General features: G+C 36.7%; 2 protein-coding genes and 1 long non-coding RNA gene across 3 annotated transcripts; 2 read left to right on the forward strand and 1 right to left on the reverse strand.

Moving 5' to 3' along the window:
• Positions 1-3,351: 3,351 nt before the first annotated feature.
• LOC105058892 (uncharacterized) lies at positions 3,352-4,283 on the forward strand. Its single transcript, XR_834191.3, has 2 exons — positions 3,352-3,772; positions 3,879-4,283. It is a non-coding gene; the product is annotated as an uncharacterized lncRNA (long non-coding RNA).
• A 3,313-nt stretch (positions 4,284-7,596) lies between these two features.
• Positions 7,597-8,739, forward strand: LOC105058893 (glutathione S-transferase F12). Its single transcript, XM_010941955.4, has 3 exons — positions 7,597-7,806; positions 7,917-7,965; positions 8,059-8,739. Exons 1-3 carry the CDS (start codon positions 7,660-7,662, stop codon positions 8,526-8,528), a joined length of 666 nt encoding a protein of 221 aa, XP_010940257.1. The 5' UTR covers positions 7,597-7,659; the 3' UTR covers positions 8,529-8,739.
• Positions 8,740-9,212: 473 nt separating this feature from the next.
• LOC105058894 (phytoene synthase 2, chloroplastic) lies at positions 9,213-13,748 on the reverse strand. The gene is made up of 8 exons (XM_010941957.4): positions 13,502-13,748; positions 13,249-13,399; positions 12,396-13,063; positions 12,192-12,242; positions 11,136-11,308; positions 10,408-10,643; positions 10,071-10,263; positions 9,213-9,644 (listed from the first exon to the last, which is right to left on the reverse strand). Exons 3-8 carry the CDS (start codon positions 12,868-12,870, stop codon positions 9,474-9,476), a joined length of 1,299 nt encoding a protein of 432 aa, XP_010940259.1. The 5' UTR covers positions 12,871-13,063; positions 13,249-13,399; positions 13,502-13,748; the 3' UTR covers positions 9,213-9,473.
• Between the last annotated feature and the right edge of the window lie 4,757 nt (positions 13,749-18,505).

Genomic DNA, 18,505 nt, shown 5'->3' on the forward strand with positions numbered 1-18,505 from the left:
GGATAGGACATAGGTGCCAAATAGAGGGACATCATTGATTCCTTTATTCGAATGAGTTTTCTGATTTTCTTTTTTTTTTTCTTTGTATCTTTAGTAGTTGACTTGGTCACTTTTACAGCTCGATCACTACATTACCCTATTCATCAACTCAATGAAGGTAGCGAGAGCAGAAATCTCTGAGGTGTATAAGGAGGTCGAGACCTTCCACATGAGGGCCGACAAGGTTGAAGCCGAAATAAAGTATCTTAAGGAGGTGCTTGAGAAGATTGAAGCCGTGCAGGTAATGGTCGAGATGATGAAAATGGTAGCTGAGGCAGCAAAGACGGTGGCTGAAGCAGTGCAGGGGAAGGTTAAAATTGTGCAAAAGAAGATCGAGGTGAAGCTGAAGAAGACCGAGATAGGACAAAGAAAGAGAGGCATCAAGAGGTCGATGAGAAGCTTGCCAACACTAATCAACTAACCGTTAAGACATTCCAATCCTTTTCGGAGTTCATCAAGGAGAAGGTTGATTTCTCCAAAGAAGCCTTCTTTTTGGAGTAGGACCTACTTTAAGAAAGGATAGCAGCTCATCTCCCTGATCTTGATTTGTCCTTCCTGGATGAGGATGAGGTGGGTGAAGACCAGCAGTCGGCTGTGCCTGTCGTCGAAGCGTAATCTTGATCGAAGTCCATGGTCGCCTAGGAAGCCCAGCCCCAACCAGAGCCAGCAATCGTAGAGAAGACTTCAAAAATTTCTGAGTTCTTCGAAAGCTCCCCAGATCGAGGTGGTCAATGTCTCCACTCAAGCTTCGCTCTCATAATTTTTTTTTTATTTTTTTCATTTCATCCTTCTTATTTAATAAAAAAATCTTTTACCTTCAGGATTTTTTTTTTAATTTTTGTCGTGTTTTTGCCATCTCTCTCTGTAATCTAATTAATGCGAACATTATGGTTGCATAGTTGTTTGTGCCAAACCACTTTCGCAAGTTAAGGCTTTGCCTATCAGGGTTCGCATCGACGCTCTTGAGAAGAAAGTTTGTGAGGTCAAGAGAATGACTTTCGAACTAGTCGAAGGGTTTCGGAGAGAAAAGAAGTATGCATTAAGGCCTTTGTAGAAATAAAATACCTCAAAAAAAATATCAAGTAGATAGACAAATCATACTTTCTAGAGAAGAAGTACCTAATCGAGGCTTATGCAAGATCGGACAAAGCTATCGAGGAAGCGCAATGGAGCGCTGCTGAAAGAATCATCCAATTTCATAATGAACTTCGTGTAGTTTAGGAAAAGAAGGTTCCACCCCACAATTTTATCTTTCAAATAACATTTAGAATTGAGACCGATTTTGGTGCAGCCATCATAAAGCTTGATACCCATACTGCCAAAAAAGGTTAACTAACTTGAAAACATATGAATAATCCAAAAAATAAGATCATAGCCTATTCAAATGGTAAATTTTTTCATGGCTAACCTTAATTCTCGGGACTTATTCGTATGTTCTCTTGTTAATTAAGCAGTGCACTTTATACATTTTGTTGGAGAAAACCCATTCCCCTAAGCAATCCAAATTTGGCATAGAATGCTTTCTTTTTAGAAAGAGTTAGCATGAGCAAGAGAGGAAACCTGCAAATATGACATAGCAAACAACTTGTTAAAAGATTCATGCTTATGGTATATGAGTTTATGAAAATCACTAAAAGGAGTATGTCGAACAAATAAAACTCTTAGGATGAGATGTCAAGGTTCTTGTATCAAATTTGATTAAATTGAGGGTGTGTTTGGTTCACGATCGGAAACAAAATCAGAATCAAAATTAGAGTGGACTAGAATGGGAATCAGAATAGTTACTCCCTAATGCATTTGGTCATGATTGAGATTCAAATCGAAATTAGAATCTCAATTGAAATGGATTGAAATAGGAATCAGGATAGGATTTGAATATTAGTGAAGAGCTAAGATTAGGTTTCGAAGGATTGGAGCATTCTTAATTCCATAAAAATTGGAATCGAAAAGAAACTCTCCTGATCAAATGGCTAGGAGAAAATCATTCATATTTCTATTTCAAAGTTTAACTCCCACTAACCAAACATATTCTGAATTCAAATGGCCCAAGATTCCTTAATGGAGGCTCTCGAATTTATATGGGCCTGCATGCATTGCACATGATAATCTTATTGGTTGGGGTCATGAGAAGGTAGATGAATAGAATTGAAAAGAATGATGACTTCTATTCATTGTTTGATCCAAAAAATTAGAGAAAAAATGGATGAACAAGAAGAGATTGCCCATTCATCCGAGCCCAACAATTTGCATCCTCTTAAATTGAGAGAACGAATGATGAATGGATGATGCAACATTGAAAGATGGATTTTTGCATCAATAAAATTATCACTCATTAATTTTTTTGATAAAATTATAATATTTTTTCATTTTTTCACTCATATTATTTATATATATTTTTAAATTATAATACTTCTTCATTTTTTTTACTCATATTATTTATATATGTTTTTATATATACTATTAATCATATACTATTATATTTTATTACGAATTATTTTGATTTTAGTATATAATTTTCATAATTATAATTAGATAATTAGAATTATCTTCTATTTTTCTATTTATATTTACTATTTTTAATTAACTATTTGTATAATATTAATTAACTATTTAAACTAAATTATCAATTAATTAGTTATTTAAATAATTAATTTAGAAAATCATGTATTAAATTAATTATTTATATAATTTTTTATATAATCATGGATTATAAAGACTATAAGTTTATATATTATTTATTTTTTAATATAAATAATATTATAAATTAATAATAATAATATTATTATTATTTTTATCAAAGGTAGTTTAGTAAAAATGTTACATAGATATCATTCATCCATCTTCTCATTCCTCCTATACTAAATAGAAAAAAAAATATTTTTATCATTTTTTTTATGTTTGATTAAACATTCAAGAGGATGAATGAAATGGATGAATTTTTTATCCATCCCTACTTCTCCATCTATATTCCCTTCAATCTGTCCTTCGTATCAAACTGACACTAAGAGAGTGTTTGGTTGGAGGGAGTGGAGGTCTAGAATTGGAATCGGAATGGATGACTCTCATTCCAACCATTTGATTGGGAGGAGTCCATTTCGATTCCAATTCTGGAGTAGAATGAGAATGACTCAATCTATATAGAACTCAATCCCTACTCTCTTTTATGGATTCAAATTTTCATTACAATTTCGATTCCGATTTCGATCACGAACCAAATGCTTCAAAAAATTTGGCAATTTCAATTCTGATTTCAAGCCATTCTAATTTTCATTCCCATTTTGATTTTGATTGCGAACCAAATATCCCTTGGAATGAAAATTTGAATTCATAGAGAAGACTAAGGATTGAGTTTTATATAGATTGAGCCATTATCATTTCATCCAAAATTCGAAATCGATGAAAATTTGAATTCATAGAGAAGACTAAGGATTGAGTTTTATATAGATTGAGACATTCTCATTCCATCCAAAAATCATAATCGAAATGAGAGACTCCTCCCAATCAAATCATTTATTTTGATTTCAATTTCAGATCTTCATTTTCTTTCAATCAAAAACCCCTTGAGTTTGTAGCCAAGTGGCACTCATGATTTGAGCGGACGGGGAACCAAGGAAAATATAAGAGAGGGGTAACAACTCTTGCGTTCTTCTCACCTCATCCCCACCGAGGCAGATGAAATGAGGCTCTTCGGCAAACACATATTCCCCAGACAGATAGTGTTATTTGCCTCGGGGTAATCCCCATCCATCCTAAATTTTAATACCCCAGTTTATCTCTTCAATAGTTCTACTTTTTTTTAAGCTTTATTCCTTTCAAGAATTCATTATAAAAATGTCCAGGCTTCTGGTCTTGGGAGCGACAACGTATGACGTGCACAGGTCAATCAAGAACAACGAGAAGCCACCTTCCCAGGAGCAGCTCCAAGCCCTTCAAGATTACCTCCACTCCAAGCGCCACCATTCTCCTCCTCCCCCTCCCCCTCCTCCTCCCCCTCCCACTCTTATTAAAGAAAACTGAGTCCACTTTTTTTTATATGCATTCAATGTTATAGAATAACGGCTACTTGTTTAGTTTATCCGCGTTTCTCTGTGACAGATATCTCTTTTGAGATTTGACATCTTGTCTTATGCGGATCATGGTTACAACTTTAAGAATGCGAGCATGTCGGATATATGTTCGATGATATTACTCAATGGACCTGAGCATGGTTATGGTAGAGGTATACACCCTACTTGTTTACTTTATCTACGTTTCTTTGTGACAGATATCTCTTTTGAGATTTGACATCTTGTCTTATGCTATTCATGGTTACAACTTTAAGAATACGAGCATGTCGGATATATGTTCGATGATATTACTCAATGGACTTGAGCATGGTTATGGTAGAGGTACACACCCTACTTGTTTAGTTTGTCTACGTTTCTTTGCGACACGTATCTCTTTGGAGATTTGACATCTTGTCTTATGCTATTCATGGTTACAACTTCAAGAATACGAGCATGTCGGATATATGTTCGATGATATTACTCAATGGACTTGAGCATGGTTATGGTAGAGGTACACACCCTACTTGTTTAGTTTGTCTACGTTTCTTTGCGACAGATATCTCTTTCGAGATTTGACATCTTGTCTTATGCTATTCATGGTTACAACTTCAAGAATACGAGCATGTCGGATATATGTTCGATGATATTACTCAATGGACTTGAGCATGGTTATGGTAGAGAACCATGTGTGTAAATTGGTGACTGCCGAAAGGCTTGGGTAATTCCAGCTAGGTCAAGCCGGCCTTCTAGTTTATCAGTTTGGGTTAGCTCAAGGTCTCTCAACCGAAAATCTTGTCATTAATAACTCTTCCCTGCGTCTCCATTATGGTATATGTCAGGGGACAGGACATGCTCATGTATAAATTGCCTAATGTACAATGTGTCTGATCCTAAACTTTAGCTGTTTGATCCAACATCAAGTCCGTTTGGTATTTTTGCAAAATTATCTAGTAAAGAGGTTAGATATTTTTGCAGGTTCACGTATGGAGCTAGAATAATCCTAACCATTTATTTTGTGAAACTTATATATATTTTAACCACTCATTGTATCTAGTAGAGCTTTAAAAAAGAAGAAGAAGAAGAGGAGGAGGTCTCATTGGCCAAACTACTTGGAAAAGAATTGTAAGACTTTTCTTTGGAACACTACTCTCCATTCTTCCATACTCTCTTTCTGCCTTGTGTGCTCCTCTTTTTTTGATTTCTAGAGAGGTTAAAGTGGTGAGCTGACCTTGAGTTAGACTATTAGAGTGGTCAAACAAAGTTTCTAAGTGCAACATAGATGTTTGAGGAAATACCAAGCCAATGACATAATGATGGTGAGGATGTCATCAAGCAGGATTCCAAATATTTCTAATGCATGTAGCATGACTGATAGGGTCTTTTTAAAGAGAAAATGAGAGGGGTCATGCAGGTGTAGGCTGGTTTAGATCCTGGCTGCCACACTCCAATGACTTTTCCAGTTAGACTGGTTGACACTCCCCGGATCCACTGAGGTTGAATTTAAAATTGTTTGAGAATATGGGTATTTATCTCGATTTTTTATTATTTTCTGTCAGGTGGCATATCTTCTTGAGGATATTGGGGCAATCTATATTCTAAAACACTCCCCTTGGATCTTCTATTGACCATCATAAATAAAGAAGGTAAATTATGTTCAAACCTTGCCATCATACATCAAGGTATATGAGATGTGGGACCATGTGTACATGGACACAGGCGTAGAACCTACTAAATTATTATCACATCCATCTGAAACATGGTTCGTACATAACTAATCATATTTCAGGATTAGGCCTACGTGTTTGGATGGGGGAATTCAATTATAGACAAATTACAGTGAGTTAGACCTATTCTAGGCTTGTTTTTGTTAGAGTTTTTGCCTCCATATAGCGTTGCATGTCAGTGTTGAACAAAGAAGCCATGAAAAGGAAATGCTGGAAACCAGGAAGGCAAGGATCCAAAACATGGACTCAGCATATAGTTAGCTTCCACCTTGTTTAGTTGAGGCATTCTCCATACACCAAACATTTCAGTTTCTTCCATTGCAGATGGCATGCTTTGGTAATAACTTGGCGCCAATAACCTCATATTGAAGTTTGGGGTCCCCATTTAGGTGTAAACCTAATTTTACAAGGTCTTCACATGGCCTTGTTTCATGGACCCACAATGCTAACCCTAGGGCTGAGCACGGGTTGAGTTGGGTCAGGTTGAGAAAAAAATTTGATTCAATCGAATCCAATCAGATTGAAGTAAATCTAACATGCTGCCGATCATTTATCATATATAAATCATTTGAAATCGAAGTTAAAGGTTTGTAGCGGGTTCGGGTGGGTGGTGTCGGTTTGGATTTTAATGTTGATCCAATATTGATTTTAAACATCACAAACTAATACATCATTCAATTTATATAGAAACTAGGATATAATAATTTCATAACATTTATAAGTCAGTACATAACATATCATAATTGTCAATTTTTAAGTTTTCAAACAGTTCAAGTATTGAAAATATTATATCGTTTGATCAGGTTCGGTTTCATACGGATTAAAAATATAGAAATTGAACCGTTCGTAATTAACCGAATTTTTTACAAATCACAATCCGATTCAAATCTTTCAACCGATCGAAACCGATGTTTATCAGATCGGATTGGGTGGGTTTTTTCGGTTTCGATTATTTGCTCAGCCTTAGCTAACCCAATGAAGCCTAAATTACATTGAGAAAGAGGTTAGGTAGATCGATGCTTAATACTCCCGTATAATAAAATCTAAATCTATGTTATTTTCTCTCTAAAACAAATGGGGGTGATTGATTAGAACATGCATGTTAATGGGTAATTGCTAATCCACACAATTTAGAATTGGCTGAATGGTATCGAATGTCTTCGTTTCAGGCACCGTTGCAGGGCAAACTCCACCTTCATAACCTCCCTTATCTTGGAAACTAGAGTCAATTGCAATTTCAACAACATATTTTTTAGATAAGATTAAAAAAATTAGTAATTTGATATCTGAGAACACGGACTTGGTATGTAGTGATATCCAAGTAGTTCTCCTACACACTTTTTTTTTTTAAATTGGCTAAATCTCCTATACCATTTCTTCTCAAATTTATTAGACGATATCTCTCCAAGAAGTGCTTGTTAGTTGGACCAGATCCACTGGACCAATATTTTTATCGCGGAGCAACCCACATAATGACGTGTGGAAAAAGAAAAAAGAAAAAAGAGTGCAATACACATATATTTATGCATGTTGCTTCATGGTTGGATTAGTCCTGATCCAACTAAAAATTATATCTCCCAAAGACTAATGCACGTGGGTTTCCTTGAACCAGCTACCACCCTAACTACTATTGCAGTCCTTGACCGTCCGGTGACAGTCCAACCACTAGTCAACCTTCCGGACCCACATTATATTCTTGGTTTGGTTTCGATGCTCCACTGGTAGGTCAAAGCCATGTGCCCACCCTCCCCATCACACCACCAACACCACACTTATAAGAGTGGAGCTCACCCTCTTGCAAACCCCACCATTCTCAATCCCTTCATTGCTTTGCTAACAAAACAGCGAATATGGTGGTCCAAATCTATGGCATGACACCGGCCGTGTGCCCCCAGAGGGTCATGCATTGCTTGATTGAGAAGGGTGTCGAGTTCGAGATTATCCATGTCAATCTGGAGAAAGGAGAACAGAAGACACCTGAGTACATGACCAAACAAGTAATCCTATGCTCTTATCTTTGGTCTTTTTAACCTTATCTTTGATTTCTTTAACCTGATTTTGTTCCAAACTAACTCAATTTTTTTGGAACTTTCCCTTACTTTTGTAGCCTTTTGGGCAAGTCCCCTACATTGTGGATGGAGACTTTGAGCTATTTGGTAAGGAAATCATTGGCAAAAGAATTCAGAAATTTCAGTCACAGAGTTTCTTGAATCAAAGTAACTAAAAAGTTCACTTGTTAATGTTCTCAGAGTCGCGTGCCATTGTGAGGTACTATGCGGACAAATACGCGGGCCGTGGGCCGAACCTTCTGGGCCGGACACTGGAGGAGAAGGCCCGGGTGGACATGTGGCTGGACGTGGAGGCCATCAACTTGAATCCACTGGTCTTCCCCATTGTCTTCAACCTTTTTGTCCTGCCAGGCCAAGGCCTCACCGGCAACAAGGCCGAGGCCCAGGCCGCTGCCGAGAAGCTCGACAAAGTGCTCGAAGTTTATGAGCGGCAGCTCTCCAAGGCCAAGTACCTGGCCGGCGACGAGTTCACACTGGCCGACCTGACCCATATCCCCGCCCTGCGCTACGTCGTCGAGAATTGCGGCATGGGCCACCTTATCAGCAGCAAGAAGCATGTGAAGGCCTGGTGGGCCGACATCACCAGCCGGCCTGCATGGAAGAAGGTGATGGGCATTGTGGAGTCCAGGGCATTAAAATACTCACCATGAGGACTAAGGTGGGTTTGGGGCATTATGATGATATTAGTACTGTGTGAGTGCCTTGTTTCTGCATTGAATAAATAGATGACTGGATGAGATGGTAATGATGTTTTAGATAGCTGGAGTGGCATGTGGTGCCAGCATTGGACTGTTTCTCCTTGGATTTCAGTTGTTTCCATTGCATCACTTTAATGAAATGATTAGTGCATTTCCCAGTTTATCAGCAAGATTCTTAATCTTGGGATATTTACAGATGTGAGCCTTTTTTAGTTCTATATAAGCATAGCATGCTTTAAAAACAGGGAGCAGCAAATGATAAACAGATAAAGGCACAACCATTTTCCCAAAGTAAATCAATCTCGAAATAATCTTTTATTTTATTTTATTTTATTGATGGAATGGAGTCTAGGGAACTATGAGCTCCATAAGACACCCAATTTTTTGAGAAGGAAAATATAGACATCAGTGTACAAGAAGGATTGAAAAAAGGAGTCTGAGATGTCATCCATATCCTTTCAAATTTAAGAAGACTCATGGTACTCTTCCCAGGAGACAAACTCAACTCCATATATACTGGCAAAGATAATACTGTTGCTTTTTGAAACCGCTTGGATTTATGTATATATAAAGCTGAATGAAGCATAGATGATTATAAAAAATGTCATCGAGTCATACAACAATCATTCAAAAGAATAACAAAAAATCATCTCCCTTTATATTGAAATATACTCGTTTCCATTATTGTACAATGCTATGTAACAATAAATAAGAAGGGAGGATAAGCTACTGCATTTTCTAATTTGAGGATGCCATATATACTACATTCCTTGCTTGATTCTGGTATTCTAAAATCCACATCATTGATCTATCCAGTCTACCTGCTCCTTAAAGATATATACTTTATAGATCAAATTATGGCAGCATAGAACATCCTTCTAAATCTTCGCGCTTTTGTTACAATGACTGGTTTCGAGAAGATGGCCTGATAAGTGATCTTCCATAAGCAATGGGCAGAGCTGCTATCTTCTTTGCTTTGCTGACATAGGCCCTCTTCATGAAATTATTATAGTCGTTTGCTTCAATCTCATCAAGTATCTGCCTGTATAACAACAGAGAAGCCCACACCTACAACAGGCCATGCACAAGGATTTTTTTGATCAGTTTCCAGTATTACAAGCAAAATGCTGAGTGGTCTGCAAGCTAACTTCTACCTTTATGGACTAGGATTAATAGAAGTGCCTGAGATGAAACTATGTTTAATGAGATAAAAGGATTATCAAGACAGACCTCTGTAAAAAATGGCAACATTACATGGTTGGTGGTTACTGTTTTGACAGAGATAGACAGCCAAGCAGATGGCTAATTTCTATTTATTTCTTGTATTCAATTTGCTATATCCATTTCATATTTGGTTTCGGTGTAGAAGAATCATTGACTGATGTGCATTAGAATAAGGACTGAAAAGTTCATACTTGTTTTTAATGGAGAGGAACCATTGATTGATGTTTGTTACTCTAATGAATGAAAGAAAGAAAAAGAAAGTGATATTACCGGCCACCGACTAGCTTGACTGAGCTCGGTCACACCTTTCTCCGCTTCCTGGAAGAACATCCTTGCCCTTTTAATTTGGTTCTTCATGAAGCTTCTCCATCCGTCGGTCACCTTTCCATTAAACACATCTTCATCTGAAAGGCCGGCCTGCGCGAGCTCATCTTGTGGCAGATAAATCCTGCCTCTTCTTGCACTGAGGAAATATTCATCAGTAAGTAGAAGGGAAACATTTACAGGAAATATGCATGTAGTTGGAGAACATATTATAGGAAAATAACTAGTAATAACTAAGATGACAAGCAACATTTTGTAGATTTTTTTTTTTTTTTCAACTTACTCTTCTCCTACATCCCTGAGTATATTGGTGAGCTGATTTGCTATCCCTAAAGCCAAAGCAGCATTATATACACTTTCTGTTGTTGCCTTGGACTCTGGAGCAATACCCATGACAGGCACACTCATTAGTCCAACAGTCCCAGCTACATAATAACAATACAGATAGAGCTCATCAAAGTTATTGTATCTTGACTTCTTGAGGTCCATCCGCATCCCTTCAATCATGTCCTTGAATGGCTGAAATGTGCAAAGAAACCCAACACTGAATGAGAAATAAATGGAGAATTGGTGTCGCTAGAACCTGTCAAAGTAGAGTTCCATTCTCACATCAATGATACATGTTCGATTCGTTCTTCGGTTGGTGGAAAATTAGACTGCAAATGTTAAAGTGGTAGCAGATAAAATCCTTTATTACTAATTGTATGAGCAATCTAAACTTGGAGCCTTCATCAAGAGATGCAAATATGATGTAGTTGCTTCTTGAGATAATGTCAAGCCTCAAAACTCTCTTCTGGTCACTAAAAATAGTTTGATGTGTACAAGGGCTCCTCTTGACAGTCATGAGTGCCAAAGTCATATGAAGTTTTGAATTTCAGAGCTACTTATAATGCCCATGAGCCGATGTGAAAGCATTTAGATTTTTTTCTTTTTTTAATTTTAAGATAAGCTGAACATCAGAATAAAGCGAAAAAGGTTTACTTTTATCAAATACATGTACATAACACATGCCTGAATATCAACAGGGAACTTTGAAACGGTATGCGAAAGAGCAGCATCGAACATGTCGTAGGGGCGGCCAGCAAAGAGATCCTCCAACCTCGCCTCCCACCTGTCCATAGCCGAAGGCGTAATGTGAGAAGCATTGGGTCCATCTACGAGCTCGTCGGTCCTTCTGCACCAAACTGAACACATGTTCTTGTGAATCCATGAGAAGGAGAAACCTTAAAAGTCCAATTACTATGGGAAACATCAGCACAAATATGTAACTAAAACTAGAATTAATGAACCAATACAAAATTAGTGGCTATATTTTTCTACTTTCAAACATCCCTTAACACTAACACTAGTCATGTTTGGTGGTTACCTAAGAACTAGTTCCTTATCGCATCATGGGACAAGAGTAGAAAAAGAATCATAAGTTTTTTATCAGTTCAATGAGTCCAAGTGTGCTGTGTCAGTGCTGCATGTGAAGTGTTTTTGGCTGGTAGCAGGTTGAGTGAATTGAGAATCTAAGCAAATCCTTGAAGTGGATTCAGTGATGAGAAGTTGACGACAGGATGTTGGGATAAGTTTGATGCTTATTTGCCAAATGGTAGAGGATCAGGTGCAAGCATCTTAGCAGCATCATGCTGCTGCTAACTTTCAATGGGTGCAAATCAGGGGACATGTGTCAATCATAGAAACAGCTGGATGCAATTGAAGGAAGTGTAGCAGTATTCCATGTAAACCTTCCCTTGGCTAGTGATAGAAGGAACAGTCAAAAGAGAGAGAGAGAGAGTAAACAACTCTTGACCATACTCCATTAAATTGGTTGATTTCTGATAGCACATGCGAGACATACTATTTATATTTTTTTTACTTGTGATATTTCTTTTCTCCTTCTGTAATTCACCTTAGATTTCAGATTCTTCCTCAAGAAATGATTCAAAGAAACTCTAAAATGAGAGGACTATCCCATAACTAAAAGATATAGAGAAGTATAAATGAGCTCTAAGCTAAATTTTAGATTCATTAATTGGAATCTCACAATTGGAAATCAGATATACTGCTAAGTATGTCCATTACCATATATTGCCCAGATGGCTCTCCTCCTTTCAGGGGTCATGAGCAGTGTTCCTGGATGAAGATAAAACTAAAATCAGATGCATGAAAATTTCATGTCTGAACTAACCCAAAATGCCTGAAATCATGACAATTTCTTGGCTCCATATTCTGTAGCAAAATCTAAGTAAACAAGTAGAAGATTAAACACTGGATATGAGAGCCGACCAAGGTAAAAGGTCTTGGCATACTCTGCACAGACTTCTCCACAGCGATCATAAGCCTCATTCAACAAGGTTGTAGTTCCAGGAATCACCATGTCTGGCTTCACATCAAGAGCAGTATTGGATCTCAACTGCTTCTTCACCAATGCTGCCTGCTTCAGCACCACATCATAAACCTTCTGCTCTGAAGATATTGCAACCTCTCCTGCAGTGTTTGCCACAAAACTCGACAATATCGGAAAATTGTCATTCTCTTGTGGCTCAAACCCCACACATGCATACTTTGAATCAGCATAGAGTGAGTATGAACTCCATCTGCGCCTCTTCCTCTGCAGCCTCTCATTATAACTCGGAGTCTGAACTCTTCCAGAAGGCCTTGAATTGTCTGAAAGCCGACCTCCTTCCCGAATTGCCTCGAGAAAACCGAGGCTGGCTGAGATATGTACTGCTGACACAACTCGTAGCATCAATATAGCCATCTAAAGTACTACCTAATGCACTAGAGGACCTCAAGAGTTCTGTTTTTATTTTGGAATTATGCTGTATATACCATATCCGCAATAGATATAGCCTCGGAACAACAAGATCCAGAGGAGTCTCTGATCAGATTCGAAGAACAACTCACTAGATCCGCATATACCTTCCAAGGTTGCACCTTTATATCTGGATTCCCTGAAAAATTAATTTGGAATATAACCTTCTACCGCTCTTTTTCTTTTGGTTGTTGTTGCTGAAAAACTAAGCTTTGTTTACTGTATTCTCATAAAGATAAGATTCCTACAAGCAATTATACTAGAGAGCAAGCAACAACAGACTTTTGACAATAAACCAAATCTCGAGACTTTCTAAACTCTCACCTTTCTTGCCAAGTGCGACGAAAAAGACAGAATACAAGCAAAAATGGAAGCCAAAGACAGAAGAAAACTGTAACCAGTGCTCCGTCTTCGAATCACCAAGGAAAATTTTCTCCACCCCAGCAACAATGAAAGCCCCAGGACTACCACCCCACTGTATACATACCAGAAGATACAATGAACCAAAACGCTTATTCAATAGAATGTACCTAAAAATTGACTCCCATACCAAACGGAAGCATTAAACACCACTCACCTCTTATCACTTTCCACCACCAAGACTTGACTTTAGGTGTCGAACCCTCCACACTTCAAACACAACAAAAATAAGCCAGAATTCACTCAGCTTATATCGACTTCAGCAGGAGTAGCAGTCCAAGAAGGCCAGCAGCAACAGCTTGGAGACTTCTGTAATGGGTGTGCGTGTCTCCTCTCTTGTTTCTCTCTCCACGCTCTTTGTTTGGGGGAGAAGGGGCACGTGGAGGGAGGAGGCCCGGTGGAGTGGGGGCGAGGGGCAAAGGGATAGGGTTATCACATGGGAGCTACGAGCAATGCGCGGTGGCGAGTCCGGGGGGGCCGCGTGGCCGAAGAGGATCCGAGTGCTGGGGGACTGGGGAGTGGCGGGTCCCACAAAAAGGTCCCTTGTCGCGGTGCGCGACCACCGCCACCCGCGCCACCTGTGCACAAGTGGCCTCCCCGGGGCCCGCGTTCGCCGGTCGGACACGCGCCACGTCGACCGGCACTCCGACGACGAGACCCCATCTTCAAGTCACCCGATTACGGTTGACTCTTGTCGGCTCCCACCGGCGCCGACAGGGATGCCCCACTGGTTTTAAGGGATAGGGGAGAGGGGTGCAGAAGTGGGGGTCTTGATGACTTCGTTGAATTGGGACAAACCGACAACGGGTTGTGATTGGGTGTGGAGTTGGTATCAGGAAATGCATTGGAACGTTGGTCTTAGTAGGTAGACACGTGTCGGTTGGTGTGCTCGGTTTTGTGCGATCTTGAGTTGCGTGCTTGGGGTGGCTTCTCGCGTGGTATGGGTCACGCTTTAAGTGAGGGGAGCTGGCTGAGGCATTACGATTCTTTTGGATCCTTAGGGTTTGTGGTGCACCATTGATTTGTGTAGCTGGACGCGTTTTGTTTGGAGTGATCTTAGGTGGTGTTTGGTAATCTGAATATGATTATCAAGATGGCCTTAGATCAGTTATATTTTTTATCTCGGGATAATATGATTTTTGATGATTTAAAATTATTATTGTATTTGATATGTTATATTTCAGTGATAAAAAATCTTCAAATATTTATAAATAATCTATTTGATATTTTATAAAAATTTAAGATCATCGATCCTATAATACCGTCTTAATATATTTTATAAAAATATATTTATTAATCCTATAAATTATTCATTTTAAAAAATATATTAATTATTATTATATGATCTATATTTTTATTTATACTTATAAAATATTATTTTTGGTATTAGTATTTATTTTGATCAAAAAATAAAATAAATAGAAGTAATATATAAAATAATTTTATAAAAATATAAAGTATGATGACATATTTTTACTATAATCTAAAATTATTATTGAACAATGACTTGACAGCAAGATGTTTAATAATATATTATAATAAGTATATATCATAAATATATAATATATAATATTAGTATAATATAATATAATAATGTATTAATAGTATATTGATATATTGATTTTTCTGCTAGATTAAGAGTTATTTTTGTTCCTAAATTTTAGCTCAAGATTAGTGCTTTAGGATAATCTTAGATATCGGACCTCAAGGATGGGTATCCCATCATTGAATTGAGTGATGATTTGAAAAGTAAAGATAATTTGGGATTACTATTATATAAGATTATTATGGTACAATCAAATACGCTAATTTTATCATCACCATCTACATCTTTTTTAATCTTGAAACAATCATGCCATATCAAATGGCCTCTTAGGTTATCTTGTTAGAGTGGTAATTCTCGCCTAACGATTTATGGTAGAGAAGCAAGGAAATAATAATAGGACAATAACAAAAGAAAAAGAGTTGGCAAATCTAATGTAAAGACAATTAAAGCATTAGGTAATGTTTGTTATTTTTTGATAAAATCATATTTATTAAACCAATCTAATAAAAACATATCTATATGAATCAGAAAATAAAATCTACAAAAACTCTAAAGGAATTTCCGACATAGCAGTCCAAAAAATTATTTCCATATGATTAGTTGCATACATCACTATCCACTCAACTATACTCTTTGCCTCTATATAGATATATATCACCCCATAAGATAGAAGAAAAGCAGTCATTAGTATTGGATAGAAACTAATCATGATCACTAGTACTATAGAAAATTATTAAATCATAGTCATTAAATCACCTTCAAGTATAGTGTGGACCACGTCCAAATACATCACCGCAATCTCCGATCCTTTCCGAGCAACATGTAACTGAGCCATTGATACTGTTATCTCAAACAAATGAACTCCATTGCTGCTACTAGCATACTAATATTTTTAATAACAAAACTGGCACCACCATACTCACCTTTACTTAGAACACTACCACCAAAGTTTACTTGGAGGAAACAAGGAGATGGTGGCTTCCAAAGAAATAAATCATCCGAGCCACAAATTTCTTTTGCTGTCAAACAACTCTTAATAGCAACTACATTACTGAATTCCCGGGATCCGGTAGATGCTCACATCAAAATTAGTATAAGACTACAAAAAACACTTTGAAATATATGTTATACAATATATGACATCAACACTGCCTCATACCTTTGGTTACCTATCAAAGATTTCTCTTAAACATTGTACATGAACTCCTCAATATATGGTGCTAAGATAATATGAGCATTAGTAATAGGAGCATGTCTTCATATCCAAGTAGTCAATCTAAATATAATTCAGAATGACATGGGAAATCAATTGTTCCACACCCGGGTAAATATCATAATGATTTGGAATATGCAGACCATGCTGGTGTAAAAAGCGATGACATGGAAGTTGATTCCAAGCAATTTTATACAAAAATAAAGCAGTTCTGAGATGAACAAAAATCTTCTGTATACAACTAACACTATGAGTAAACGAAACTTCTGACACTGCAAGCTTATTAAAATCTGACTCTTGCAAACAATCTTGAAAAAGGACCCCACCCAAATCAATCTACATTGGGGTGCCATCTCGAGAAAAATATCGTACGATAAAGGATGTATTTCATCTCTACTCACCATCCATCATAAGGTCATTTACTTTAAGGTCCAATAATAGAATAAAACTTTTATAGTTGGACCGATCATAAAAAGAATTATGATCGAACATGCTTCGAAAACGTCTATCAAAAGATAAATGATCGTATGTATATTAAAAATTTAAAAAATTAAAAAAATAAATAAATAGATCCTAAAAATATTTGAACAGTTTAGATAAACATCACATAACCATCTCTTATTTTATGAATATCTCAATATATACACGTAGCAGATAATGATGGTTCAATCATAATTTTTTTCATGATCGGTTCGATCATAAAAATTTTATCCTCAGTAGTGCACTCACATTCATTGGAATAAAATATTGTACCATAGAAACATAAATATCCATAAGTGCTGAACAACATTAATGGAGATTCTATTACCAATAGCCACTTGAGATTAAAAATGTACCAACAGAGCTAAAACGCATATCTTCCATGAAATAGGGGAACTATTTAGAGCTTGTACCAGATAAAATAAGAAGGATCAACCTTCATACTTCGCTCTATATTTGTTAGATTTCAAAGTTGCATAGCAATATTTCCGGAATTGCTTTTCTTTATTAGAAATGGGGGAGAAACTTAAAACTAGACTTTATCACTTCTCCTAAAAATAGTTCTTTAATTTTTAAAAATATATTTTTATAATATTAATAAACATGTATTTTTATCAATTATTTTGGTTTTAAAAGTTAAAAATATATTGGAACAATATACCTATTAAAAGAAGAGAAGGAACTAAGAAGCTAGAGTTCATCATTCCTTCTAAAAGTACTTCTTTAATTAAAAAAATATATATTTTGATAAAACGTATTTTTTTGCTAATAAAATTAAGCTACATTTCAGATAAAGGGGGATTACATAGTACCATATTTACATCAAAGAGGCTGAAAGACCCAGGCCCCTTGGTGGTAATCTGAACAAAATAAAGCCCCTTATAACTCGATAATACAAAAAAGAGTTTCCAAACAGCAAATAAAATTGGATACAATTTACAGACATGGGCTAGTTTCCTCTGCATATTAGCTATCATACTAATACAACTGGTGGCTGTCAACTGATGGAGGCAGCTGCATAAAAATTGAGAGGCTAGTTGATTGTATGACCTCGACGAATTTTTCATGCATGTAAAATGCCATCCAAAAAATTTTTGGGCTGAAACATATCATAGGTAAGTTCTTGCAGTGGACCATGCAATTTTTCATTCGAAGCGAATTTTGTTTTAGGAGTTGATACATTTTATATCGACCGGTTGTATTGATACAAAGAGAAAAATCTTATCTCGGTTGAAGCCGACTTATAGATAACCTCGATCCAACCTGATCTTATTTAGTCCCGATCGATTTGAGGTATTTTTGAGATCAACCCAAGCTGACATTTTAGGAAGATATTATATTTTAATGTTGTTGCTTATGTATACTAGCTGGAAAAATTTCAAAATCTGCATGATAATGTATGAGCACATAAGAAATAAGATAACAAATATATCTTGCTAGATAAGATAAAAAATAGCAAACAAATCTCATCAAATAAAACAAGAAATAATAAACATATGACGTCCAATCATATAAGAAATAACAGCCTGATTCTTCTTCCTTCTCATGATATCTCAACTTCTGCTTATAAATAAAGATCGATAAAGACTCCAAAATATGTAATCACTTTTTTTCCAATAATATACTCCTTTATTTTTTTTATTTTTTAATTTTTTAACTTAAATGTTAAAGAGTTTTCACTGGAACCCATTCCAGTTAAAAATTTATTTTACAGATCAAATCCTTATCGTCGAGTACTAGTTACACCCCTTCTCTGATCGCTTCAGGCTCCACCCGAAGACTAATGGTAACACCCATCAATAATAGCATCACATTATATAGTACGATTTGCAATGACATCGCCCAACTTAACATGTAAAGATTCCAACATATTGGCCCGGATGCTGGCTTGGTAATGCAAGCTGAGCCACGTTACTTTGTTT

This window comes from Elaeis guineensis, chromosome 16, assembly GCF_000442705.2.
Source record: "Elaeis guineensis isolate ETL-2024a chromosome 16, EG11, whole genome shotgun sequence".
Lineage (NCBI taxonomy): Eukaryota > Viridiplantae > Streptophyta > Magnoliopsida > Arecales > Arecaceae > Elaeis > Elaeis guineensis.

What these genes read in the sequence shown, in the direction of transcription:
- LOC105058893 (XM_010941955.4), top strand. Translation starts at nt 7,660, where the DNA reads ATGGTGGTCCAAATCTATGGCATGACACCGGCCGTGTGCCCCCAGAGG. An exon ending in CTGAGTACATGACCAAACAA is followed by an intron (nt 7,807 to 7,916) that starts GTAATCCTATGC and finishes TTACTTTTGTAG; the next exon opens with CCTTTTGGGCAAGTCCCCTA. An exon ending in TGGAGACTTTGAGCTATTTG is followed by an intron (nt 7,966 to 8,058) that starts GTAAGGAAATCA and finishes TAATGTTCTCAG; the next exon opens with AGTCGCGTGCCATTGTGAGG.
- LOC105058894 (XM_010941957.4), bottom strand. Translation starts at nt 12,870, where the DNA reads ATGGCTATATTGATGCTACGAGTTGTGTCAGCAGTACATATCTCAGCC. An exon ending in TGCCAAGACCTTTTACCTTG is followed by an intron (nt 12,243 to 12,395) that starts GTCGGCTCTCAT and finishes ATCTTCATCCAG; the next exon opens with GAACACTGCTCATGACCCCT. An exon ending in CTCAGGGATGTAGGAGAAGA is followed by an intron (nt 10,264 to 10,407) that starts GTAAGTTGAAAA and finishes ATATTTCCTCAG; the next exon opens with TGCAAGAAGAGGCAGGATTT.